Source organism: Protomyctophum parallelum, assembly GCF_964188405.1.
Source record: "Protomyctophum parallelum genome assembly, chromosome: 12".
In the NCBI taxonomy this organism is placed as follows: Eukaryota; Metazoa; Chordata; class Actinopteri; order Myctophiformes; family Myctophidae; genus Protomyctophum; species Protomyctophum parallelum.
The window spans coordinates 39,371,231-39,398,663 of record NC_139712.1 but is presented as its reverse complement, the minus strand read 5'-3'; the positions used below and the strand labels follow the sequence as shown (position 1 = coordinate 39,398,663).

General features: G+C 43.5%; 1 protein-coding gene across 1 annotated transcript in view; it reads left to right on the top strand.

The window, feature by feature from the left end:
- Nucleotides 1-27,006, top strand: part of slco5a1 (solute carrier organic anion transporter family member 5A1) — a 56,388-nt gene extending 29,382 nt beyond the window's left edge. The window contains exons 3-10 of the mRNA XM_083778718.1: nucleotides 1,212-1,344; nucleotides 1,987-2,195; nucleotides 7,519-7,683; nucleotides 13,464-13,662; nucleotides 18,858-19,017; nucleotides 20,062-20,303; nucleotides 21,451-21,515; nucleotides 23,002-27,006. Coding sequence (XP_083634844.1) covers nucleotides 1,212-1,344; nucleotides 1,987-2,195; nucleotides 7,519-7,683; nucleotides 13,464-13,662; nucleotides 18,858-19,017; nucleotides 20,062-20,303; nucleotides 21,451-21,515; nucleotides 23,002-23,465 — 1,637 coding nt within the window. The 3' untranslated portion in view covers nucleotides 23,466-27,006. The remainder of the gene's footprint in view (nucleotides 1-1,211; nucleotides 1,345-1,986; nucleotides 2,196-7,518; nucleotides 7,684-13,463; nucleotides 13,663-18,857; nucleotides 19,018-20,061; nucleotides 20,304-21,450; nucleotides 21,516-23,001) is intronic.
- Nucleotides 27,007-27,433: the final 427 nt, after the last annotated feature.

Below are 27,433 nucleotides of genomic sequence, written 5' to 3'. Positions count from 1 at the left end.
GAGTAGTTTCGGAGCAACTGATTGTGTGACCTTGCTCATTCCCTGATGGACTGATCGAGGGTAGCTACTGGGACGTAAGTCGGGATTTGATCAACCCCAACTGGGTCGCCTGATTGAGGGGTATGGTGTTGGTAGACCCGAAAGAGATCAAGGATTGGTCTGGGCACACTAACACTTCTACATCACAAAGAGACACGCATGCAAACAGACGGACACATTTTGGCTAGTGTCTGGGAAGAAATGTCATTTGAGAGAGTTGCCGAAGGGGGAGGGGGGGGGGGGGGGTCTAATGGAAATGAACTTTTCTTGTAGGTGAGAATTCTGCCATTCTCACAGATGTGTAAATGCGCACACACACACACTCACACTCACACTCACACACACACACACACACACACACACACCATGTTCCAGGTGTAATTAAAGAATGTTTGCCCCCTGACTTCGACTGGTAAATGCGTTTGACTTTCCTCTCCACTGGAGATGCCCGCGGGAGGTTTTCTAACTTTAATTCGTTTTTCCCCTCCCGTGGCAAAGTGACGGTGCATATTTGCCTCAACATCCGTAAAGGTTTGTGTGCGCCCCCCCCCCCCCCCCCCTCCACCCCTGTTAATGCTTAGCTCCAACTTGGAGTAAGTTGTTATTGCCGTGCTGTGGGCATGCCCTCAACCAGATGTCAAACCCCTGCAGTGCTAGGGGTCAGTTCTTTTTAGACACCTCATAAGCCCGTAACCCTCTCACCCCAGGGCTGGCCAGGGGCCCCCGCTGGCCTGAGTGCACTTGTTATGAATGTAGAGGCACACACTTCAGGGCTACTGAACCGTTCCCTTCCGCTGGTCCCTGGAGAAATACGTAGTGTGTGTGTGCGCAAAAGGAAGAACAGATTTCTGCTTTTTCCAGAGACCTGTTAAAAGGTCAGGTCATTTGGATTGCAATTAACAAAGTCTTTTTTTTTCATCAATGTAGCAAAAAGGGTGTGTGTGTGTGTGTGTGTGTGTGTGTGTGTGTGTGTGTGTGTGTGTGTGTGTGTGTGTGTGTGTGTGGCTGCATGTACTGTACGTACAGGAAATGCTACAGACATACAGTATATAGTTATGTGTAATTAGTCCAACGTTGCACGCAAATGTCTCACAGCGAAAATAACCCATCTGGTTACGAAATCCAGACGTATCATTCATAGTTGTGACTGGTTATTCCCGTCTCTCTTCCAGCTGTCATGTATGTCATGGGAGCACTGGGACCAGCAGCTGGCTACCTCCTGGGAGGAGTTCTCATCGGCTTCTACGTCGACCCCAAAACCGTAGTCAACATAGACCAGAGCGACCCTCGCTTTGTTGGCAACTGGTAAGTGTGTGTGTGCGTGAATAAATATCTGAGGGGCTAGCACCCATCAAATACTGTTTGTCCCCGCCTGCAGTGAAATATTGGTGTGGTGAAGTCCGCCGACTGTGCTTAAGATACAATGTCCAACATACTGTATAGTAAAAACTAAGTATAATAAAATATATGGTAAAAGTAAGTACATTACTATGGTGATAAAAAATGGCAGAAATTGGACTGTTGATTGTTTAATATTAAATTAAATTAAATCGATTAAATTGTTATTGTTGATTGATTGTTAATATATGTAATTGAATACATGCTTGCAACTTGACCCTCATTGGTACCTCCAAGGGACAGGATGAACACATACCATGTCAGCGGATTCACCTGGCTTTGATGAAGAGATAAACATTGGCAAATATTTCACATCAAATTATTAATATAGTTCATGCCTCATTCATACAGATTGATGCTTTTGTGGTGAAATTTCGACCACGCCTGAGTTGTGTAAGTAAGGAAAAATAAAACGTGACTATCAAAGTGTATCGGGCGTCGGCCTGTGCATGATTCTCTGCCCGCTGTGAACCGACTTTTATTCGGCTCTAAAATAGGAGTATGAATCGGCCCTATGCCTGAACCGCTGTGGTTCTGTTCCTCTCATAGGTGGAGTGGCTTCCTCCTGTGTTCCATCGCCATGCTCCTCGTCATCTTCCCCATGTTCGCCTTCCCCAAGAAGCTGCCCCCGCGCCACAAGAAGAGGAAGAGGAAAAAGATCAGCTCATCGAGCGACGTATCGAGCGACGACGAGATGATGAAGGAGAAGTCCAAGAAGAACGTCACCTCTTCCATGGGCTTTGGAAAGGACATCAAAGGTGAGGACGACCATAATGATATGTAAAAACCTGCACATTTGGACTGTGGTTGTAGGTCAATGTTGTACTCATACTTAATTCCCATGGCCTAAATCTTTCCCATGTTAAATGTGAGCTCAATGGAAATGCGGATCTACAATATTTCAAATTTCTCGCCATGTGAGTGTGAGTCACTAGACTCGATGCGTTCATTCACTAATCTCTCTCCTACTGCTGGAATCCTATACGTTGTAAATGCCGTTCATGCGGGAACCATGTGGTATTGACGTGTAAATGGGCCATAATTCAATCAATGTTCCAGGATTAGTCCTCTTATCTTTTTAGTGGACGGTCTATCGAGACCTCATGTATGGACTCTTATTGATTTGTGATGGAGGACGTTGCAGTCCGAGCAGTTGCTTAACGATGCAAGTGCTTTATTCGAAATGGCCGACTAGGACATCGAGTTAAACAATACTTGTATTATGTGACGATAAACGTGGTGCAGGTAATTGGTAGCAAGTTAGCAACCAATATAATAATCATAGTTTTATTTGTATTCGTTTTATCTTTGTCTACGCCATAAAGTCTTGTACAACTATGGAATGAAGCTTTAAGCTACCGTAGATCATTGATCATGTGCTGCTCTAGATAAGTCATACTGTACTTACTGTACATGTCCTTATTTTCCTTGGGAGAGAGAGTTCCCTGGCTCCGTGCTGCAGTGGTTTCCCCATCTCTCAGACTCTCCTGCTTTTATTTCTCAGTCAGTCAGTTCCCTTCTCCTTAAATGAGCTGTCAGGGGGATGCAGTCACGTTTCCACTCGCACAGTAGCTGCTGACAACCATCAGCACACACACACACACACACACACACACACACACACACACACACACACACATACATGTCTTTATTGCACATAATCGTTGGTACATGAATGCAAACACATTGCATGGGCACAAACTCGTGAACACAGTCAACACACACACACACACACAGACTCGGACCCATTATTCATCCACCACTCCCATTGCAAACCAGATGCTTTCAGCAGAGCCGACACAGTGTGACTATGCATAGAGTAGGATTATGTGTCTGCCATGAGATTTAATGCAAATTTGGTTTGGGCCATTGTTGTACTTTATATAATTTATTGTGAAAGTGAAAGCGATTAAGCAAAAGAGATGATCAGGCGGAATTGGAATTGGAACTGCTATACAATTTGAACTGATTACGTTCTTTCTACTGATTGGATGAAAATGAGAACACCTTGAATATGAATATGTGACCTTGGATCACGACCTGGCTACAACCACAATAGCTTTTTCTCTATAGCACCAGAAACATTCGACAGCCACACAGGAGGAAAGTAGTAAAATGATTCTCTTATGATAGTTGCAGGCAGTTTTTCCGTTTAGATATCACCACAGTGCTAAGACACCTTGCTGGTGGGCTCCTTTCTAATTATTTGTTATCTCCACCAGACCGAAAGTCATGGCAGTGACTATGCACTAGAGTGATATATTATGCATAATATTAATTGTTATTTGAATTTATTAACATTTTGAAAATCAAGCTACTTAGATACAGTGTATTAACATCCAGTGATATTGTAACTATTGCAGCTATTGACTTATGGTGTACTGTATACATCATAATTTGGAAGCTGCTTCAATCCTTGGTTTCCTATGAAAAAGCTTGGTAGTATTGATTTGAAATGTTTTGATCGACTCATCAAACAATGTCTGCAGAAAGGCCAACGTGCCAACGTGCCGTAAGGTGAACAAGGCTAATTAGGCAATTCCAACAAAGTTGGGAGACCAGTTGTCCGTCGTAGTGTGAGAGCTGCTGCTTTGTACCTCTTTTCCATGTTTTCTGCTGCAAACCACTCCGTCCAGTGACGTACAGTACCGTAGTTGTGTGAACAGATTTCCTTAATTTCCGGGCCTGTTGAGAACTCTAGTTTTCGCCAACTGCCGGGCGTGGCTGCACTAATTAACAACTTTGGGACGGGCCCGTCAAGAGTTTAAATGGACAGGTGTCAGTCAAAAGGGAGACATCGAAGAGGAAGAATGGATGGGGAAGGATCAACATACAGTATGGAATGTCAGAACAGGTCAACTCCATTATTATGGAGATCTAAGGGTTTGAGGTCAGATGTAGAGTTGCTGGCCAATATTGATGACATCAGGGATCTCCAATTCTCCATACATCGGGGATCTCCATCCCTGATGATGTCACGTGATGTCACGATGCATAGCGTGACCAAGTTAACCAACCAACACACTGACGGGAAATGCACGATTCCATAGTTAACTAACAATAATTACTTCAGGGCTATGGTTACACAAGTTGACAGTGATGCTAAAAGGTGACGATGGCTGTACTCTGCTATTATAAATGATAAATGGTGCATTTATATCAAATGTATTTATATAGCACATTTAAAAACAACTCTCATTGTACCAAAGTGCTTCACAAATGCAATGCAATACAATACAGTGCGGAAGACGTCAATAATAAAACAACAGGCATATAGGACAGAATAATCTAAAAGGAAATCATGTTGGTGGTGGAAAGGCTTGTGAGTATAAAAATGTTTTCAGGTGTGATTTAAAAGACTCAATGGAGGTCGCAGACCTAACCGCGAGGGGGATTTTGTTCCACAGAGTGGGGGCTGAGACAGCGAAGGCGCGGTCGCCCCTGAGCCTCTTTTTTGAGTGCGGAACCCCTAAGAGACCCCTGTCTGCTGACCTGAGGGTCCTGGTAGAGGGGGGATAGCGCCTTCATCCAAGGTGCTTTACATAGATTGTGCATTACATTCACCCATTCACACACATTCATACACCGATGACAGAGCATGACCATGCAAGGCACCAACCTGCACATCGGGAGCAATTGGGGGACACTTCGACACTAACTCTGGGGGAGCCAGGGTTCGGACTGGCAACCTTGCGGTTCCCATCCGGCCACTCTACCCCTGAGCCACCGCCGACATTATGTGTTATGTATTGCTGTCTTTCCTCTGCTGTCTGACAGTAGTAAATATTCAGACATGCATTTTGTGTTAACTCCCAGAGTGCTTTCCCACCGCACTCCAATAATTGAAAACCTATGTCGTTAGGCCCTCCTACGAGATTGATGTGGCTGTGCTGAGCTCGGTTACACAACGACCACACACACACACTGCCAACTGGGCACTGTTTAAAGCATTCCATGCCAAACGGTGCCAAACTGTGTGCAAATAGAAATGCAATTGGAAAATGTTAACTGTTCTCAGAACCGTTCTTTGGTGCAGTGGAAAAGGGCTTGATCAACAGGACCTCACCATCTGTCCCACTCCATACTAGATTACTGTATGGTCCAGCCCCACCATGACTGAAATAATTAGTATCACCATGCTATTCCTACCTCTGATCCCAGCTAACACTGACAGATGCTAGCACTTTCTCCGCCCAGAACAAGATTAGCTGAATTAGCACTGAGGAGCCATCCCCAGAACAAACCTCTATGCCAACCAGCGAGGGAACAGTTATCCGCATAACCAACACTTTGAACACTGAACAGTGCTTTTAAATAAATAGCTACCAGCCTAATTCTGGCCATTTTGTTATTAGTTCCTTCTTTTTCTGTGAGACATCTGAGTGAGGAGGACATGAGTCTGAAGAAAATAAAAAAACCTTAGATGGTCTTTAGAAGTCATGTATAATTGAATCGGGCTGGGCGTTAAAGAGGTGCAGATCGCAGTTCTTGGCAGCTTGCTCTGGAGACGTGAACCGGTTGTTTCTGTAGCCGTGGAAGTCCTTGAAGCTGCTGGAACCATCATCCAGTTCATAGCACTGTCCTGGCATGATGGCCGGCTCCTTGGACACACTGGAAGGAGGATTACATTTACTGATCGTCAACATTACAAGAAAATGAAACGTATTACAAAAAAAAAGAAAAGAAAAAGTCATGTATAATTGACTAAATACACACACACACACACACACACACACACACACACGCACGGCACGCGCACACAAACACGTGCACGTATGCATACAGATGTGCACACACAAAGGGAAACACAAAGCCACACAATAATACTTTACAGTGAGCAATGTTAATTAATATCATCATCATGCCATGGTGATTATATTTTTCAAATATGTTAATGGTATAGATGCAGTGTGATGTCATCCATGAAAAAGTGCATTCTCCTTTAGGTTGCCGTTCCCTCTCATTCTCTATCTCTTAGATCATGAAGGTCAGACTTATTACTGGAGAGTGATAAAACACACAAACCATTCTAGCTTGATTTAAATTCTCTCTCAAACACACACGCACGCACGCACACACACACACACACACACGCCTTTGTACAGATTATGCTTAAACACACCTGAATAGTTATACTGGCGTACTAAAGTGCAAGCAGTCTTGTGTGACCGTCACGCACGCACACAAACATCCAACTTCAAACTCTGCCAGCTAGCACCTTATTAGGACCCATTCAAGCTCAGCTCTCAAATTCTCCATGTTGAATAATTTGCAAGGCTGTGACTCTGGGTCCAAACTCATTACCAGCACTGTTCAAGTGTGCCTAAAATTGTGATTACGACCAACAGATTAATTCAATCGAATTTGAATTGTTTAATACTTTTTTCTCGCAATAACTGATTAATTTGACTAGGTTCTGTTTGCAAGAAAGCCAGCATATTTAGAAAGTTGATATTTATGACTGCACTTGTGCTCTTCATACAGAGGATATTGCCTAGGATGTTGAGTTGACTCTAAAGCCTGATATATATATACTAAGCCTTATTCATATTATGCATGACGCCAACAGATTTTCTAGCCGTTTCGGTAAGCAACATTGCAACAATGTATAAATTAGGTTCAAATCTAGTTTTGTGGCTTCTAGCCCACAAATTCGATACATTTACAGGCCACCTGGGTCACGGTGCGGCTAACGACACATTCCATGAGTTGGATTTTGTGCAAGATTGTGGTATGCAGTTGCAACACGATTTACGCATGCACTATTTTCTGTCTGCTTTTTAATTATAGCATTGCTATAAAGGCCCACTACACCCATTTTCAACCTATCTTCACATAATTGGTTCTCATTAATTATAAGATGGCACCATTTCTGTATACTCACTATGTCTCAGAGGAGGGCTGTGGACAGTCCAGTGACATCATCTGCAGACAGGTTTGGTCATTTCAAACGAGATTTTTTTTATGTGAGAACAATGGCTTCTAATGCTAACTTTACTCGAGTAAATGTACTTGGTCACTATCCACCACTGCAGCAGCCCACTAACGGCGCCCGTCCCCTCCTGCTCTCTGTGTCCCCAGACCTGCCCAAGGCCGCGGTGAGGATCCTCAGCAACATGACGTTCCTTTTCGTCAGCCTGTCCTATACGGCGGAGTGCGCCATCGTCACAGCCTTCATCACCTTCATCCCAAAGTTCATCGAGTCCCAGTTCGGCATCCCTGCCTCCAACGCCAGCATATACACAGGTGATAATGATACAGGACCACCTCCCCTGTTTGCATGCCTGCCAACACTCTTGAATTTAGCAGGAGACTCCCTGAATGCTTGCCCTTTCTTCTACGGCTGTGCTTCTGAATTGTAATTTCTCCTTTTATTTTTTGGACATGCCAAACCCAGACTCTATGGTAAAAGTGAGCATGCCCAAATTCCCAATCATGGGTGTTGCGCATCGCACTGAATACTATGTAAATACTAAGTCATTGAATACTATGTAAATATACTAAGTCATTGAATACTATATGAATACGATGTCGTGAATACTATGTGAATACTGAGTCAGTGAATTCTAAGTAAGTAAATACTAAGTAAATAATAAGGCCAGGGCTCCACTGCCGCCAGAGACTAAATGTTTTTATAATCGTCATATATAATCCCCCCCCCCCCCCCCCCCCCCCCCCCCCTTACTGCAACCCCCCGGCACAGTGGGGGAAAAAGTATTTTTTCTTTCATTTCACACTAAACCCTAGCGTTTAGTTTCTAAACACTTATTTTTAACACTTTTTAAACGTGTCACAGTATTTAGATTATGAACAGAAGAGCATGTTTAAATTCTGAGGGGGATACGTCCGATCCCGACCCTGCCTGAGTGATTACAATAAAACACGACTCAGGTATTTTCGGAGTCGGGGGACCCGGTGAAGAGCTCTAGTGTAAAACACCTCTATTTATGCATTTCACAATTTGTCCTGTTTTCATGCTGACGCCTGTTCTCTGCTCTGTACCACAATGTGTATCATCAGTTGTGTGTTGTTTATCCGTTTCATTTTTCACCCCATAAGCCACTTGTGTTTGCTCCATTTGTCTCAGTCCCTCTGTGTTATTGTCAGGAATGTCCTGTAGTATACAGAGTAATGTTGCACTCCTCTACTGCATCTGTATAACTTTCCTCATTAAGCTTGACTTGGCTCACATTTATGCGGACAGTCTTTGGCCCAATGAAATGTTGATTGACAGACCGCACACTTTGATCTTCGTCTTCTGTTGATCCTGTTGAGGCCACATGCCCTTCTGTTGTCTCTGCTCCGTCGTTACAAACGTTCCTCTTCAATGCTGACTTCATGGACGCAAAAGTCAGATCTGTACATGCTGTGAGAGCTAACTGACTGTCTTTCATGTCCAAGCATGCAGTATCCAATAGTTTGAAGGCCAACACTGCGTCAGGGAGTTTTGTACTTTTGTACTTTCGCATACGAGAATAACCAATCAAAATCAATGATGGTACAAACGGGACGAACCGAGGCGAATATATATATATATTCAGGTCTTATTCCTCATGGGGGCTGGAGCCCCACTGCCCCCACAGAGTCTACGTTACTGACTGCAGCCATCGGGCATCCGTTCGTGTCACGTCAGCTTCGGGGAATGTTCCCTTTTTAATCAGTGAAGGGTGCTCCACTGCTGACGTTGTGCTGCGTTCGATGACAGCGTCCAACCTCAAAATTTGCCCTGGTTCATTTTTTGACGTGGCCCAGACGGTCCAGTCATGTATAAAATATATGAAATATGATTAAATGTAATTGCATTGTATACTTAAACTTGTTTACGGCTGGGTTGAATGCTTGATTCTGATTGGAATCTCGTGATTTACAACTAAACGTTGCTCTCAAGAATGTTTTAGAAAACATTTGAAGTGAGAAATAGACGATGCAGTAATCAAAAATTGATTCTATTTGATCAACACGTCCTTGTTTTTCGAGGTGACCGTGTTGACGACCAGTGCAACACTGATGCAATACTTTCATTGCCTTGAGGCAATACCTCGTTTTGTTGTTACTTTTTGGTCAATGCATTAATTTATTTATTAAGTAGCCATGTAATAAGAGGTCTGAGGTCATTAGGCTTATCGAGAAATCAAATCCTAGCTGTCTGGGATTTAGTTCTCGATTCACGTCATTCACAACTCAAGAGTGACTAGATGTCCCAACAATCCTAGCATGTCGGTTTTATGTAAGAAGCAGTAACCTTTTTTTTTTCTTTATTTTTTTTCTTTTTTTTAAGATTTTTTTTTGCAGCTTACGCCTTTTATTGATTTTTTTTTAAGGGACAGACAGTAGGCTGACAGGAAACGGGAGAGAGATGGGGGGGATGACATGCAGTAAAGGCCGTGTCGGGTCCGGGAGTCGAACCCGCGGCACACTGCGACTGGATCACCAGTCCGGTGCCCAGACCGTTACGCTACGGCCTGGGCCAGCAGTAACCTGTATTGATTGAATTTATACCTAGCGATGCCTTTTCCCCCATAGCAGCAATTGTAAATACAAATTGAAACGTAATGTACTTTTATTTAAAGCACATATTACAATACAATGTAGAAAGGTCTACTTTTACCCTTAATAAACCCATGACTGTTGACGTGACGCCGTCCAGACGCAACACACTCAATGGAGCCCTGCCGTCTAGTCAGTGAACACTAAGTCAATATTCACTTACTTATTGTTCACTTAGTATTTACCAAGTGAATGTATGGCATTTGGTTCACACCACTGCTCCTGTCTCTGCCTCCGTCTCTGCTTTCCCCTCTTCTTGTTCTTCACCACGTAAGCACTAAGCACACGTCAGCACAGACTGCGTGCAGACAGAGAGCAGCGCTCTGACTCATCGTGACCCGCTGGCTTTCATTCAGAGAGCTACTGCAAACGCACTAGTCTGTGAACATTTGAAAATGTCTGAACATTTTTCAACGTGGGAAACGATTTGGACAGTTATGCCGATTATGCAAAACATCTTGAATAATTGTGATCAGGCGATTATGTAATGACTGTGACAGTTGTCAAGTTGGTTGTCGGTAAGCATCCGCCAACTTGCACGTGCGCGCACACACACACGCACACACAAGGACACATTCCTGGCAGTTTTTTGTTGTAATATGTGTTCAGTCCATCCAGTACACTGCACAAGGGACCGTTCTATTTCATCAATCAGTCGAGTGATGATAATCTGTAAGGATAATGTGCAGCTAATCTGGCATCAGGGTTATAGAAGCGAGTTGCGGATTGATTTGAAAGCTCAATTGACTTGAATGGCTGTGAAATAGCTTTGGTGACACACACACACACACACACACACACACACGCACACACACATTGTGTTAGCTTGCCTCAATCTCATCTGCCTGTTGCCAGGATACAAGGGGGAAAGGAAAATGGGTGTTACAGTTGCCATGGCTACCCACGATGCCAGGCTGTGTGGAAGTAATTAACGGGAGGAAGAGGGCAACTCCTGTGGATGTCATATCAGTGGTTCTATGGGAAAACTGTTACGCCCTCCCTGACCAAGAAGGAACCAAGGCAGAGACAACTCATTTTTGAAGAGGGCAGTTAGTGTTCGTGCGTGCGGTCACACAAGACTGTGTGTGTGTGTTTTTAAGTTTAAACTTTATCTTGCAAGAGATGTCACCACACCATGCTCATTACCGGCTACAGAAATAGATCACACACGCGCACATCTCTCAGCTGAGAGTTCCCATGTATCTCTTGCTTTGTCTTTCTCTTCCAGGGCAATGCCTACTCCTCTTCCTTACTCTTGTTGCACCTTCACACCTCTGTTCTCCACAGTCATCTTTTGCTTTTTCTCTAACCTTTTAGAAATACTTTTAATATACATGTTTTATTCTGTGCTGCATCCAGCAGCGTTTCACTGGGTCACAAGCTACAGTTCAGAAAGGTCACAATAGAGTCTTTTCTGCTGTAGAATCTCAGAAATATGACCGGACACACATGCATACATTACGCCCACGCACACACTTCAATTCTATCCTAACCTGCACTTTCTGCAATTATTCCTTTCCTGCCAGTATTTTGGATCTTATGAAGGTCTTTGAGGTTGGTAACAACTGGGGATGGGTATCGTTCTTATCGATTCCGGTTCCTAACGGTTCCCTATCTCGGTTCCAAAATTACCTGCAAATAAGAAGTCAAATGTTTATTTAACAAAATGAGTCAATTTTAGACAATGAATAGAGTATCATCCTCTCCTTTATTCAACTGTTGAGCCATTTTTATTTTATTTTATTATTACATTTTTATCCCACGATTTTGTAACTCATTTTTCACCCCTGTGTCAATTATCTAATGTGATCCACACCCTCCGCCAACCTAGTCCCCATATATGAGGGACATGGGGAGAGCAACGGACTTAAACTCATGTTGAGCCATTTGTGCATAATATAGTGAGCTATGTTTTCCTTTTTTTCTACTTTTATTTACCCAGGGCAATAGCCTAGTGTTGTAGGCTACTTCTCTTACTACTACTGACAATAAACAACACACACACACACACACACACACACACACACACACACACACACACACACACACACACACACACACACTTCTCGAAGAGAAGGGGCGAAAACAAGAACATTTACAAAAGATACTTAGGCAACCCTTGTGCATGCACATTTCTGTTAGTAGCAAAACACAGCATGAAAGCCGTCTTTGTTTAATTTCAATGGTCCCACATTAGCCAGTCGGAAAAGCCGTTCACACCTATCATCGGCCGGAGAAGCGCTGCCCCCCCCCCCCCCCTGCACGATGATAAATTGCCCGTCACTCATTTAATCCACGCTATGCACCTGCTCCTCTCTCTTTCTCTCTCTCTCTCGCCCTAGATTCCCCCCATAAACTTGAATTCTGAAAAGTAACAGTTTTGGACATAATGAGGTTTCCATATGGATTTTCACTTTTCATGGCAGAATCTCTTTTCCTGGTTGATGGAGCTCCTGAACTCTTTGGAAGCGTCAGCGTGTCGTACGAAATCATGTGAAATGGTGTACGACAGCATATCGCAGCTATCAAGCGTTCAGCAACGTGGCGAAGCAGTCTGTACGAATCACCATGATATGACTGTGCATATAGGCTATGTGTGCATGCATGTCTGTTTTAATCCTGGGCTAAAGCATGAGCATGTACCACACAAACACATGCACTGTACTTATAGGATAATCACAAACTACAAGCTGTGTGATAACTGGCCCCTGCTGAGAGTGCTCCAGGAGATGAAGTGAATGGAGTGTGAGTGAGTGTGAGTGCGTGCAGGACAAGTGGATGGACACTTATTACAGTATACCCTGCGACATATCTCGGGGACATCTCCATCCTGGCTGCCTGGATCTCTTCTGTGTCGTTATCCAGCCGTGAGAGCCAGTGACTGGGATGTACAGGGACGCGCTCGCGCGTAAACTGACCATGTCCACACTGTCCATCCAGCCAACCGCTCAGCTTTGACTTCAATGTCGTGAATTAAGCTAACTCTAGCACAGCTCACTGCTATAGCCCACGGCCTAGCCTACTGAGCTGTACTGTCATACTATTCATATGACACAACATGGCCTTGTGAAGTGGTTTATTTATATTTGAATTGTCTTTGCTTAACTGAGTTAGACTAAAACGAAGGTAATTTACATGGTTCTAGTTAGTTTTAGTAAATGCACAATACAGTTTCAGTTATTTAGCCTCTTTTGTATTTTTTATGTCAGTTGGGCGGGAACCCCTTTTGGTGTTTTAAACATTATGTTATAATTTAGCTATTGAGAAATAGCAGATCTACAAGCTCATAGCGCGCCACCGAGTGGCACGCTTGTAGGTCTGCTATTTTTGAAAGATTGTGAAAATATTCATTTCAGAAAACTGGAGGATTTAGAAGATTTTTTTTTTAAATTTCGACGTCAGGCCTAAATGGGTTATCTAATTCAAATCTTCATTTGGTTAGATTGAGTTAACCACAGTAACCCTTTCCCCTCCTCCAGGTGTGATCATCGTGCCCAGTGCTGGCGTGGGCATCGTGCTGGGCGGTTACATCATCAAGAAGCTGAAGCTGGGTGCCAGGGAGTCTGCCAAGCTGGCCATGATCTGCAGCGGCGTGTCGCTGCTCTGCTTCTCCACGCTCTTCATCGTGGGCTGTGAGAGCATCAACCTGGGTGGCATCAACATACCCTACACCACCGGGTGAGGAGTCTTTCTTCTTTAAGAACTGAGGCCGATAGATTCTACAAATATCCCACGGACTCCCATCTCAAAAATGTCCCAGCAAAAGAAAAGACTTTAGTTTTTTTTTCTTTTTTTTTTAACGTTCTGTTTATTCTTTTTCTTTTATTTTTACAAATATAGAAGTAAATTGAGAAATAAAAACAGAGTAAAAAAAGTTTACTTTAAACAATATATATATATAGTATTGTATTGTATTTGCTATATATAAAAAGATTTGCAAAAAAATAGCACATCTACAAGCTCATAGCGCATATATGTTTGAATGGGTTAACCGTGTTAACAGTAGCGTACCTATTCCTGGGCATGTCATGATAAGCGAACATACGGCGAACATATGGGGTTTAAGTGGTTTTAATGGACGTTATCGTAACACAGATAATGAGAGCAGGACTTGTGGCGAGTCTCACAGACAGATACTGTGGGATATAATACAGGCCTTGTTGCGACCAAAGGTGGCAGTTTACGATGAAAACCTGCATCTCCTGTCGTTCGGTCATGCCTCGTGACACGTCACGCCACCATATATGGCCATCTCCATATATGAAGATCACGGCACTGACCTCATCAAACCTTGGATAGCCATACATGGAGAAGACTGGATCATCACCTAGATCTGCATATATGGAGCCGGCCAGCAACTCTACATCTGACCTCAAACCCTTAGATCTCCATATACTGTATGGAGCTGACCTGTTCTGACATTCCATAATGTTGATCAGTCCCCACACGTCCTTCTCTTCGATGTCTCCCCCTCAACAGGCCCAAAAATTAAGGCCCAGCCCTACCAGGGCCCTCGTCAAACCCTGTACACTCAAGACACTGCCCCTGATTACCAATTACACCGCAATGACTTCAGTGAAAGAAGGCTATTTTTGGTTTTTGCACATGCATTACAATGTTCTAGTTATGAAATATGTGAAATACACAGCATCTAAAGCGCTTGTGAGGACAACGAGAAACGCACATGTGTAAACTCACTCACTGTAGTGGAAGGTTTTGAGTCGAGGCATGCTGTCACCGTTCACAGGAACATCAACCGCTGTGGCGTCTCTGTGTGGAGTGTGAGTCATTAATTATCCACTGTAGCATCTGTTCTAGTGGACGCCATGAATCACGCTGCCACCTCTATTTCTGAAGCCCGCCATCAACACCACACATCATAACGCAGAGGAGGCGTGCCACATGCACATAGGCTGCCAGTCATCATCCATTGTATCACCACCGTGCACCGAGACATGGCGTCGGAAGTCACGTTTGTGAATACACAGACACATAAGGAGGAATGTTATGTGTGATGCTTGATGACACCTGAGGTGTGATTGAGTGGTTGAGGCCGTACAAATGACTATTTACGTTCTGTAGTTACACACATTAGATTCCATATGGTCTTTTTATACTCCCATTTTGTCAGTAAAACATTTAATTGGCTCATCTTGAAGGCATATTCAGCTGCGCTGGGTATTTTTCTCCCTTTAAATGTGGCGAACCAAATTAATTTATTTTACAGGGTAGATGTACTGACAGTTCAATGGTCCACCGGGAATAGGATTTTACTAGCCTACTAACCCATGGAGATGCTGTTTAGCCCAGACTTATACAAAAGTGTCTGCACATTGGTATATCAATTTAAATCCGCTGGAGCAATCCTTCTAGTTTGCTAGTGATTTAGGGTGACTTTTAGCTTGATCTATACGATGGCTTCTGTTCTCTCTGGAAGTGGACATAAAACAACTCATTTTTAAGGTTGCACATCTATTCTACAAGACTTTATGCTTATTCAGCTTATTTCTCCCAGCCTGCAGCTTGTCCCCATGCTGCCTGAAGAAGAGTTTGTTTAACCCATTTTGGGGCGGGAACCCCTTTTGGTGTTTTAAACATTGTTATAATTTAGCTATTGAAAAATAGCAGATCTACAAGCTCATAGCGGCTACGAGCTTGTAGGGTCTGCTATTTTTGAAAAATCGTAAAAATGTGGCGGAAATCTTTGAATATATATTCTTTCAGAGAGAACATTTTTAACTCAATTCTTTGCTTCTGGGGTGTCCCTGGAGCAATATATTTTCAGATGGGGGTCGGCGGCATATATTTTTGGGTGTCCTTGACGTGAAAATGTTTGAGAACCACTGACATAGAAACATGGGTTTTTCAGAAAACCGTCAGGATTTAGAAGACATTTGTAGAATTGGGTCAAAATGGGTTAAGGTCCGTCTCTCAAATTGTGCCACCGTGCCTCATTAATGACCATAGTATTTGTCGAGCGTTCAGCAGCATCCTGTGAACTGGAAGGGACCGTCATTATGACCGGGACCCGTCACTGCTGTCGCCCACATGAGGAATTTGTATAGTCCTCTCTTTGTTCTACTTTTCTGTACTCGTGCACTGAGACCAGTGGTTCTCAAATGCTTTCATGTCAGGGAGCCCCAAATTTGTATCTATTTGGTCGTGGACCCCATCAGGAAAGTTTTTATGCCGGGGCCCCCAGAAGAGAATATTTGTGTTTTTTAAACTTGTCCTAAATTGTCCCAAGATTTTTTTGAACATAGCAGCTCTCACAATGTACAATATTGCAATGCAGCGCATTGTTAGCCTGTCGACCAGCTGTTTTTTAATAGCCAACGTTTAAAATAGTTTAAATTGGTTTGAATGATTTTCAAACATTTTGACCCCTGGCTGCACCCCCTGGTGGTCCCTCACCTCCTTGAGAACCCCTGGTCTAGACTGCTCTCACGCAGTGCCTGGCTAGTGGCTACTGTATATTAATCTCATATCTGCAGCATATTTCCGGTGCTATTTGTGTATTTCTGCTCTTGATTTCCTGCACGTCTCTCCACGGCTGAATTACCCCCCCCAAAAAATGAAAAATAAATAAATAAATATATTTATATACATATATATATATAAATAATATAAAATAATTACATAACACAGTCTATGATCCCAAAAGCCAACACGTGTAACGACAATACATACATGCGATTTGATATTTCAGGAAAATAAATAACATTTGAGTTTGCTGCAACCCGTGCCTCAGACAGAGCTTGATCCTCTCATCACGTCCTGTGCAGAACAACTTTCTCTGCCCTGCAGTGTTAAAGCAGATTAAGCTCTTTCCGTTTCTCTTGGTCCCATCTTTTGGGATTTTGAAGCGATGCGGTCTTCATTACACACCACAGCATCTTGAGGGCTCTGTGAGGGAGGGTGGGGGTAAAGTTACGGTCACTTGCACTGCAAAAGTGCAGCATGTCTGGGTCTGTGTTGAAATGGATGCCATTTCACATACACCTGCACACACACACACACACACACACACACACACACACACACACACACACACACACTCTGTCCCGGAATGTGGCTGTGTTGTGTCAGCAGGAGCCCATCTATTGTTTGCAGAGTAATGCTGCTCTTAACCTGAATTGACCCGATAACTGAACTCGTTCCTCCTGTGTCCGCTGTGATGACATACGACCGGTACCACCATACAGGCTTTAATACACCATGGACCGGTACCACCATACAGGCTTTAATACACCATGGACCGGTACCACCATACAGGCTTTAATACACCATGGACCGGTACCACCATACAGGCTTTAATACACCATGGACCGGTACCACCATACAGGCTTTAATACACCATGGACCGGTACCACCATACAGGCTTTAATACACCATGGACCGGTACCACCATACAGGCTCTATTACACCATGGACCGGTACCACCATACAGGCTTTAATACACCATGGACCGGTACCACCATACAGGCTTTAATACACCATGGACCGGTACCACCATACAGGCTCTATTACACCATGGACCGGTACCACCATACAGGCTTTAATACACCATGGACCGGTACCACCATACAGGCTTTAATACACCATGGACCGGTACCACCATACAGGCTTTAATACACCATGGACCGGTACCACCATACAGGCTTTAATACACCATGGACCGGTACCACCATACAGGCTCTAATACACCATGGACCGGTACCACCATACAGGCTCTATTACACCATGGACCGGTACCACCATACAGGCTTTAATACACCATGGACCGGTACCACCATACAGGCTTTAATACACCATGGACCGGTACCACCATACAGGCTTTAATACACCATGGACCGGTACCACCATACAGGCTTTAATACACCATGGACCGGTACCACCATACAGGCTCTAATACACCATGGACCGGTACCACCATACAGGCTCTATTACACCATGGACCGGTACCACCATACAGGCTTTAATACACCATGGACCGGTACCACCATACAGGCTCTATTACACCATGGACCGGTACCACCATACAGGCTTTAATACACCATGGACCGGTACCACCATACAAACTTTAATAGACCATGGCCCACCGACTGAATTAGTCAGTAAAGAATGCGCTTTATTATCTCTGCTTTTCGGGATAATTATTTTGCATGGTGTTACTGTAATCTCTTCTAGATTATAAAACTATACCTTCCTCACCTTGTAGAGGTTGACAGTAGTGTTCTTCTTCTGTGTGGGTGTGTGTGTGTGTGTGTGTGTGTGTGTGTGTGTGTCCGTGTCCCTGGGGGTACTGCAGGGCCTCACAGAGACAACGAGGCCGTGCCTCACTGCCCCCCATGTGGACAGAACAGCAGACCTGTTGGCTTAGAGAGCTGGTTCCCACACCGCCTGTTGACCCAGAGCACCTCTCTCTCTCTCTCTCTGCTTGTTCTCGTCTTTCCTTCACACTGCCCTAGCTTGGAGGAAGGCTGCATCAACGCCGTCCACACATTTTATTGTTGACGTTGTTGATGTGCTTCGGTTTGAATCTTTTATTCATGAAAGAATCATTTGATCTCAGTAGGAGATGAGTGAATAAATATTGTTATTAAAAGCAAACATGGCACTGGATGATTTCGATATACACGTAATATGGAAAAACTACTACTAAACATAATCATCTCTAACCAAATGCCTTAAGTTTTTAAGTTTAAACAAGCTCAGCTCTGGCTGTTCTCACAATGCATCATTGGTGTGATACTGCCAGTTCCAAAGCCATACGGTGTTGTGCATCCTGATAGTAGAAAGTGATATGAATATTCTCTCTCTCTCTCTCTCTCTCTCTCTCTCCCTCTCTCTCTCTCTCTCTCGGTCTGCAGCCCTACTTTGACGATGGCTCACAGGAACCTGACAGGCAGCTGCAACGTCAACTGTGGCTGTAAGATCCACGAGTACGCGCCGGTGTGTGGCTCTGACGGCATCACCTATTTCAACCCTTGCCTGGCGGGTTGCAGCACCGTGGGCAATGACAGCACAGGGGTGAGTGTGCCCACGCGTGCATGCTTTGCACACACAGACACACTTGCATTGCGCCGTGCCGGGTATGTTAAAAAAACACATACTCTCGCACATGAACTCAGGACCATGTATAATTCAGATATGTGACGCAGGCTTCACTGGGTTTAATACATTTACATGTTATTTTTCTTTGAACCCTCAAAGCTCAGTGCTTGTAGGGCTTACATTAAAGAACTGAGCTAATATTGTGGTGCACAGTCTGCCCTGAAGCCTGAGTGTCTCCAACTATTATGGGATGTGAACTCGCTGCATGTCTGGCCTCCAGGCGACAGTCTTTAGAATAGTATACAGGCCCCGCCTATATCCCTGCAAGTGCCTTTTTGCACAGGAAATGTTTAGATCCGAAACAATGCTGTACAGGAAATCAAAACAAAATGACCAAGTAAATGTTTAGATTCTTTGGTCAGATCACTTGACTGATTGCACTACATCCAAGGAACCACCGCGTGTGCTCGTGTGTGTGTGTGCACGTGTGCGTGTGTGTGTGTGTGTGTGTGTGCGCATGTGTGTAAGCACGCAAGCACTCTCCCAGTGAGCTGCCGCACAAGAAACCCACAAACACGATTACCCGATTCCATGTGAAGAAAAATAAACGCATTTGAGCATTAAGCCTCATCAGCATGATGACAATAGCGAGCAGCTGTCATTTATACATCAGAATCATCTTTGTCACAGGTTTACAGGTTTAAAACTTGTGATTTTACCTTGTAAAAAACAACATATTTACACATAGCATGTACATAAGGTTTAGAAATAAGGTACACGAGTATAGCAGCTGGTACACTGATCATGATCTAGAGTTCTAGACATTAAGGTGCAAGAAGAATATCAGCACGTTTTGCATGAGATTGAGTCAGGTTCAACACGGGTGGACCTGGGTGTTTGAACCTGGGTGAAACACTGAAATCGGTCCATGTAGACACAAACTGGCTAACTACTAGGCCTAGTAATTAAACTCCACACATACCCGTACCCCCTTTGAAAAGGTTCTGTACCCGCCCACAGATCAGGAACTACACAGACTGCGGCTGTGTGCAGAGCAGACAGGTCATCACTCCCAACACGGGCGGCCAGGTCAACCAGCTGCAGCTGGTCATCGTCAAAACCTACCTGAACGAGAACGGCTATGCCCTGTCGGGGAAGTGCGACCGCACCTGCAACACCCTCATCCCCTTCCTCATCTTCCTCTTCATCGTCACGCTCATCACCGCCTGCGCCCAGCCCTCCGCCATCATTGTGACGCTCAGGTAAGAGTTTGGCAGAGTTTATCCTCGGGAATATACTAGTTGTAACAATGTTCATCATAGAGCTATTCGATCCTTTTTGGAGTACATAAATTGACTCCACTGTTGGCAATTAACGGGGATATTGGATGGGAACCGCCAAGCATAATGTTCTCCAGGTATAAAGAAAAAGGGTGTAGTGATATATGGTATAAACCTAAGTTGCAAACATACTGTCTCATAAAGGACAGATACATTGTAGAACCATATGTGATTGTGAAGTATAATTTAAACAACAATCTCTGTGCACCAATACGGTCAGGAACATTATCATTAGCACTGGAGACTGTTTTATTGCCCTAAATATGATGATTTAAGAGTAAGTATTTAACAAGATGTCGAACTATCTGTGGGGATTTCCTTGAGATATCTTTTGTTGTTTTCATTTGTCAAGCTTGGGAGAGAAGACAGAATACTCTGTATAACTCTGGGCTGTAATGCAATGTATTATGAATATGATTTAAACAAAATGCAAATGTAAAATGGTGTCTTATAAACCCATGAGGGTTGGGCACTTTGTGTGCAGGACACAAATCAATACATCATCAATCATCATATCCCTCCTAGGTCTTCTTTAGAAAAAGAGTACAAATACCCGCTCTACAAGCTCATAACGTGTCACGATGCAAAGCATTTTGAGCTTGTAGGTCAGATATTTTCAGCACATATAATTGCCCCCAGCATAGGGATGCTAGGATTCAAGTGGTTAATCTAAAAAAATACAAATTATCATATAAATATTTCACGGCCCACGCTGTAGTAACTCTGAGAAGGGGTCCCCTGACACACCGTTAATAATAATGCATACGATTTATATTAGCGCTTTTCAAGGTACTCTGTCGGTTTACAGGACAAATAGAGTAAAAAACAACGATGATGGAAAAGAAACTAGTTCGAAAATGTTGAAGTCCCATGCCCGCCCTAGGCTACACTAGAGCTGTCTGCCGTCTTCTCTGCCTTATCTCTCTGTGCCACCCGCCAGCACTTCCTCTCTGTTGGCGTGTCTTGTTGTACGTCCCAGCGAGTGTAAACAAATCATTTGATTGCAGAGCAGGATGGGCGACGGGCGTGCAGCGCTGTCTCCTAACGCGCCGAGTTCTTCCTTCCACAGGTCTGTCGACGAGCAGGAGAGGCCTTTCGCTCTGGGGATGCAGTTTGTCCTGCTCCGAACGTTAGGTTAGTATTCCAAATGAGCTACACCGTCGGTTACCAGCCCCAAAGGATGGGTTTGGTGTCTCCCCGGGACCCAAACGTACAAATATACATTAGGAATTGCACCACTTAAGCATTATTTAACCCATTTTGACCTGAGATCAGATTCTAAAAATGTCTTCTACATTTTGACAGTTTTCTGAAAAAGCTATGTTTCTATGTCAGTCGTTCTTCAATTCTTCAAAAATAGCAGACCTACAAGCTCGTAGCGCGCCACTCGGTGGCGCGCTATGAGCTTGTAGATCTGCTATTTTTTAATAGCTAAAGCATAACATAATGCTAACACCAAAAGAGGTTCCTGCCCAAAATGGATTAATAGTGAAAATAGCCAATTTACAAGCTCACAAGTGTTGTGAGCTTCTCACAACACTTATTCCCTCAATTTTCTCAACATGGAAATCATTATGATGATTATGCAAAAATAAATGTCATATACCCTATTATAGCAGAGAAGTGCATTCCTACTGGATTTCTGTCAGATGGGTGTAGTTACATCCAGCTCTGCCCCGACATGCCTCTGACCTTCTTGGTTTGCTTATGGGAGTACAGTCCAACCATCATAAACCGTCGCTGAAGGGTGGAAACCTTGTATGTCCAGACCAAAAGCGTGAAAAATAGAACCTCTGTTCCAATGGATCCAGTGTAGGTATTGTTTTGCCACAAGCTCTTCATTATTAGAACTTTTCATTGGTTTTTAGGAAACCCACAGACACGCTTAACCAATTTAATTTAGAAAATTCTTCAAAAATGGCAAAAATGAAACTTGCGGGTCGTTATTTTCTCTACTTTTGCTTGCAGCAAAGCAGGGCATTAATGTCAAATGAAATGATGAGATACACGGTTTCTACCCGACAGCGACGATGTCGCCTTTCCCATAAAAGCTCAGGATCTGCATGCCTCTGCTTGTGTCTGTGCGTGCTTTAGGAGGAGTGCATGTTAGCTCCAGGTCGTTTTAAATCATTCTTTGTGAACATGTGTAACCAGGTGTTGAAGTCGGCTGTACCGCTGCATTAATGTCAAGCTTTGTAATCGGCCGCCTCGGCAGTACTAGCTCCTTTTCCCTTCTAGATGTCTGGCGCCACCCAGTGGTGCTGTACTCATAGTTGAGATTCATTCTGCTATCATAAATAAGATCTTAACTAAAGGTTTAAATGTTCCTGATGGTATAAGTCGGGAAGTTGAAGAATTTTCATAAAGTAAAAGTAGAAGTAGTGAAAATGCCAGATGTACACCATCCCAACGGGCTTAATTGTGGCACGTTGTGAGCTTGTAGATCAGCTATTTTCACAAGTTTAAAGTCCTGCAGAGACATCACCTTTCTCTTTTGAGTACTCAAGCTAAAAGGTTTGGGAACCGGCACTGGCCTGATGCATATCAAACTGGGGTGTCACTTGCGTTGTGTAGAATCCCAGATCTAACAGCCCTGTCCTGGTGTCTCTCCCTCCTCCAGCCTACATCCCCACGCCCATCTACTTCGGCGCCGTGATAGACACCACGTGCATGCTGTGGCAGCAGGACTGCGGCGTCCACGGCTCCTGCTGGGAGTACGACGTCACCTCCTTCCGCTTCGTCTACTTCGGCCTGGCCGCCAGCCTCAAGTTCGTGGGCTTCATCTTCATCTTCCTCACCTGGTACTCCATCAAGCACAAGGAGGACCGCGCCGAGCTGTGGCGCCAGCGGCTGCCGCCGCCGCTGGGCACTGTCAGCGAGCTCATATGTCACGTGGGCGGTCAGAAGAGCCACGCCCGCACGCGCTCCTGCCCCGTGTTCATCCCGCCGCGTGCCGCCGAACCGCCCACCGCGCTGCTGCTCAACCGCGGGCACAGCAGTCTCAGTTGCCCCGGCAACGGCCTCAAAGCGATTACCCCGCCCCTCCTTTTGCCGCATCAATACAGTGGCTCCGCCCATGTCTAAGCGAAAGCCCCCCCCCCCCAGCGAAATCTCCACAGTGACACGTGCCTTCCTGCACCCTGTTTCAGCACCACGCCGCCACACCGTGTGTGCTTTTTATCACATGACAAAAAACAACCAGACACGTTTTCAGAGCTGCGGTCTGAAGTTCTGACCCGAGCTAGGCCGACACACTCACAAGCACGTCTGCCATACTTAAAAAAAAAAAAAAAAAAAAAAAAAAGGGCTGGCCATCATGGTCAATGAGGAGGGGGACTATCAGATTCTCCGGCAGACTTGTTTTTTTAAGTTTGGTTTTGATCTGCATATCATGCGCTGCAGCCACACAACATCACTGAAGGTCAGCTCTGCACTTCAAAGTGTGTGAACGTTACATGGTGCTAGTGTAAAAGGGACAGGGCATTATAATCTATAACTGACCAGTGGGGAAAAAGACAAAATGACTCCTCATCAACACTGCGTCTAAAGCACAACTGACCAACCTGTACTTGCAAGATCCAGTGTACAGTTCCTCTGTCTTCCTCCATACTGTACAGCTCACTGTATGTATTCCATATGTACCCTTACTGTACCCATGTTCATTCACCAACCATTACACCACGGTCATGGTTGGACACGCCAACCTCATTGAATGTTAATAGCTGCAAATCCTACTTTCCCATACAATTGAAGAGGTGTGAACATGGTGCTGGTGGCCCTCTAAGTTGTACATTATGAGCCGTTCCACCAGTTCTTTGTGTCGTTCTTGTCGGTGTAGGTCTCTGGCTAAGATCTTGTGGTGTTTGTATATCTTCAAAATTGACAAAAGTACATTTGTTTTAGTCCTGCGAACCTCCTCTTACTTCGTAACAGTGCCTCTAAGGCCGTCTTGGCCAGTCCAGTATATAGCTAGCTACCCAATAGTCAATGGCTGTCTGCTCAGTTGAGGGGGACAATTCTTCTTACTTGCCCTGCTCTTCTGTTTTTGGGGAACAGCTTCCACCGATCTTGAAGCCTCCTATTGTTGATGTATTCTCGATCAGTTTAGTCATTGAATAAGAAATCTGTTTCTCAGTATGCTGTGCTACAGAATTGGCAAGGCAGCGAGGCGCCTGCAATATTGACTTTAGTCCTAAAAAAAAGTTGTCGGCACACACCTGAAACGGGAACGACCAAGGAGACGCAAGAAAACCGAATTTTAACTCTTGGACACAATAATTACTGTAATGTTTGAACACTGCTGTATTCTAACAAATGTGGCAACATTTGTTGTTTCTTTAGATTTCTTGAAAGTAAAGTGATTTGATCTGATCCATTACAATTATCAACAGGTCAAAAGCACGCGTCATTTTGGCTTCGTATTGTAATGGCTACTACATTCTATTGGTCATCAGATGTACATAGTACTTATAATATTAGGCTTTTAAGAATTAGTGCAGCGAGCATGTAAATGATGAAACTCATTTTATCAAGAGAGTAATCCATTTAGATTATTCATTTTATGGGTGTTTGAGGGCCTCTAGTGGACACAAACTGTAATTGTTAGAAGGCCAGTGAATGTTGTGGTAAGCAGACCCACAGTACTATGGAGCTGTTGATTAAAGGTTCATTCTTAAACTTAATCACTGCTATGAATTTAAATCTACTGCTAGAGGTAATCATATTTACAAAATCATTAAAACAAAGCACAAGTTATCATTACATTATAGACCAACAGGCAAATGGAAATTGTGATTTCTCGTTTTTCATTGCTCTGCCCATATAGAAGTATGTTAGAACTGCTGACGTGGCCATTAAGTGATGAAACATTGCTTACTTGTTAATTGTTCTCAATTAGTTGCCAAAGAGAGCAAGATTTGTAAAACAGTGGAGGACATTAAGCAGAATTAAAGCTCGTTTGAATAATGTTAAAGCCTTGAGGTCTAGCTTCATTTAAAATTTGTTTACCTATTTAGGTACACAAAATAGTGGAGCTGAAATATGTTTAGGTATGAGGTGCATATAATGTGTTATGTACCACATTATGACAAGTCTTATAGCACAGTTATTAGCATCTTCCACTGGCCTATAGCTTCATTAACCTTGACTACTTTAATTTGTGGAATGGTAATTATCTGTGATGACGTGAGACGGGATCATGTAATGATTCACAGACTTGGAATATGGAAAAAACTGGGCTATGAAAATGATGCACATGACATTCCGACAGCCATTGTTCCAAGAAATTTACATTTGCATGCAGTGATTAAGTTTCAACGGTTAATTCTTTGGCAATAGCTTTCACAGTATCATGCCAGATAAAGATTACCATATGGCGTTTGGGTGAATAATGCCAAATTATGGGATTCAATCTTAGTATTATCTTTAATGAGTACCTCAAATTATATATGCCTAAATGATCATGTAAATAATGGCAAATAAACTGAAGCATATTATAGAGCTCACACTTAGTTAGAAGCCTATTTATGAATTTAACCAGTAACATTGTAGTCAACAAGAAAATAAAATAGAAATCGAGATTTAAAATTACAAAAATCAAGGAAACTGTATCTTTCTTTTCTCTGTGCCTGAACAGTATTTGCATTTGGAAGGGTTGTGCTCAACTTGTGAAATGGGGGAGTTGTTTTTATTGAAATGTTTTTTTTTTAAGGACTACATTTGAGTTGATTGATCTAGTAATGCTACACAGAATGCCCTTATCTCAATTTGTCATGATTCTCTACCCTTTTCACTGCCCTATATTTAAACAAGTTAGTACTGATCAGGGACTGCTTAAATCCTGACTGGAAAGCCTAATAATGCCTGATTTATGCTTCAGCGACAGTGTCAGGTATTTTCAACTGCAGGAGGCTAGTTGACTCGACACTTTATTTTTGTCGACAAAGCATAAATCAGGCAAAGTACTCAAAAAAGCATTCACTGCACCTCATGGAAACTCGTGTACTACAGCTATAGGGAATGGACCTCTGCAGCGCCACAGAGCAGCTAAACAGTGATTCAAAATGAACTGGACAAAAAGTGCACAATTGGTAGCGAAGGGTAGAGAACCATGAACATTTTACAGCACACGGATTATGTGACAGTGAAGGGCTTGATATACTTTGTTGCGCATGGTGTCGTACACCGAAGATTTCTATCTAAAATATTCTCTGTGCGTGATACCGGCGGATAACTTAAGTATAAATCCGGCTTGAGGGTGATTGACTTGGCGTGTCTGCCCAGGGTCAGATATACACGAGGGGCAGGGGTTGATGTGTTCCTACTAGGGTTAAGGGTTCCTTCCCCTGTAGCCTACTGTATACAAACTGGGACTTAAATGCCCCACTATCCAAATGACTGGACTACTATTGCTCTGATACAGACAACTGCAGGTAGACGATAGATTTGCTTTAACGTCTTCTTCTTGTAACTTTGAACTGAAAGTGTATTCATTTCATGGACTGAAGCTGTATTCTGAAGGTCGAGCTCTACTTTGCTTTGTGTTCCTCAGGAGCAGAAGTCTAAACAATGTTTGTGAACACTTGGTTTACAAATGCCTTGAATACTTGATATTTGTCATTAAAAATGGAAAAAAACGATTCAGCCGCTTTCTCCTATGTCTTTTTTTCATGATTTTCGATGATTAAAAGAAATCATGAAAATCATGATAAACAACATACTATATACCTACTATGAGCCCTATCTTGTGCCACCCCTTACCCCTTAACCCTAAACTTATTTGCCATTTCTTACTATTTTGAAAAACATTTAAAAATAGGTCAACTAGCCGATCTACATTGACAAGTTGTGAGCTTGTAGAGCAGCTATTTGAACTATTTTAAAAGGTTTTTCAAGATAGTAAAAAAAATGGCAAATACGTTTTGGGAAAAGGGGTAAGGGGTGGTACAAAGATATAGCCCTATATCTTTTTCATGGTTTTCGACGAAAAAACAATTGAGAGAAATTATGAAAAACGACATACCATGGTAACTATAGTAAGTTGTTTTTCATGG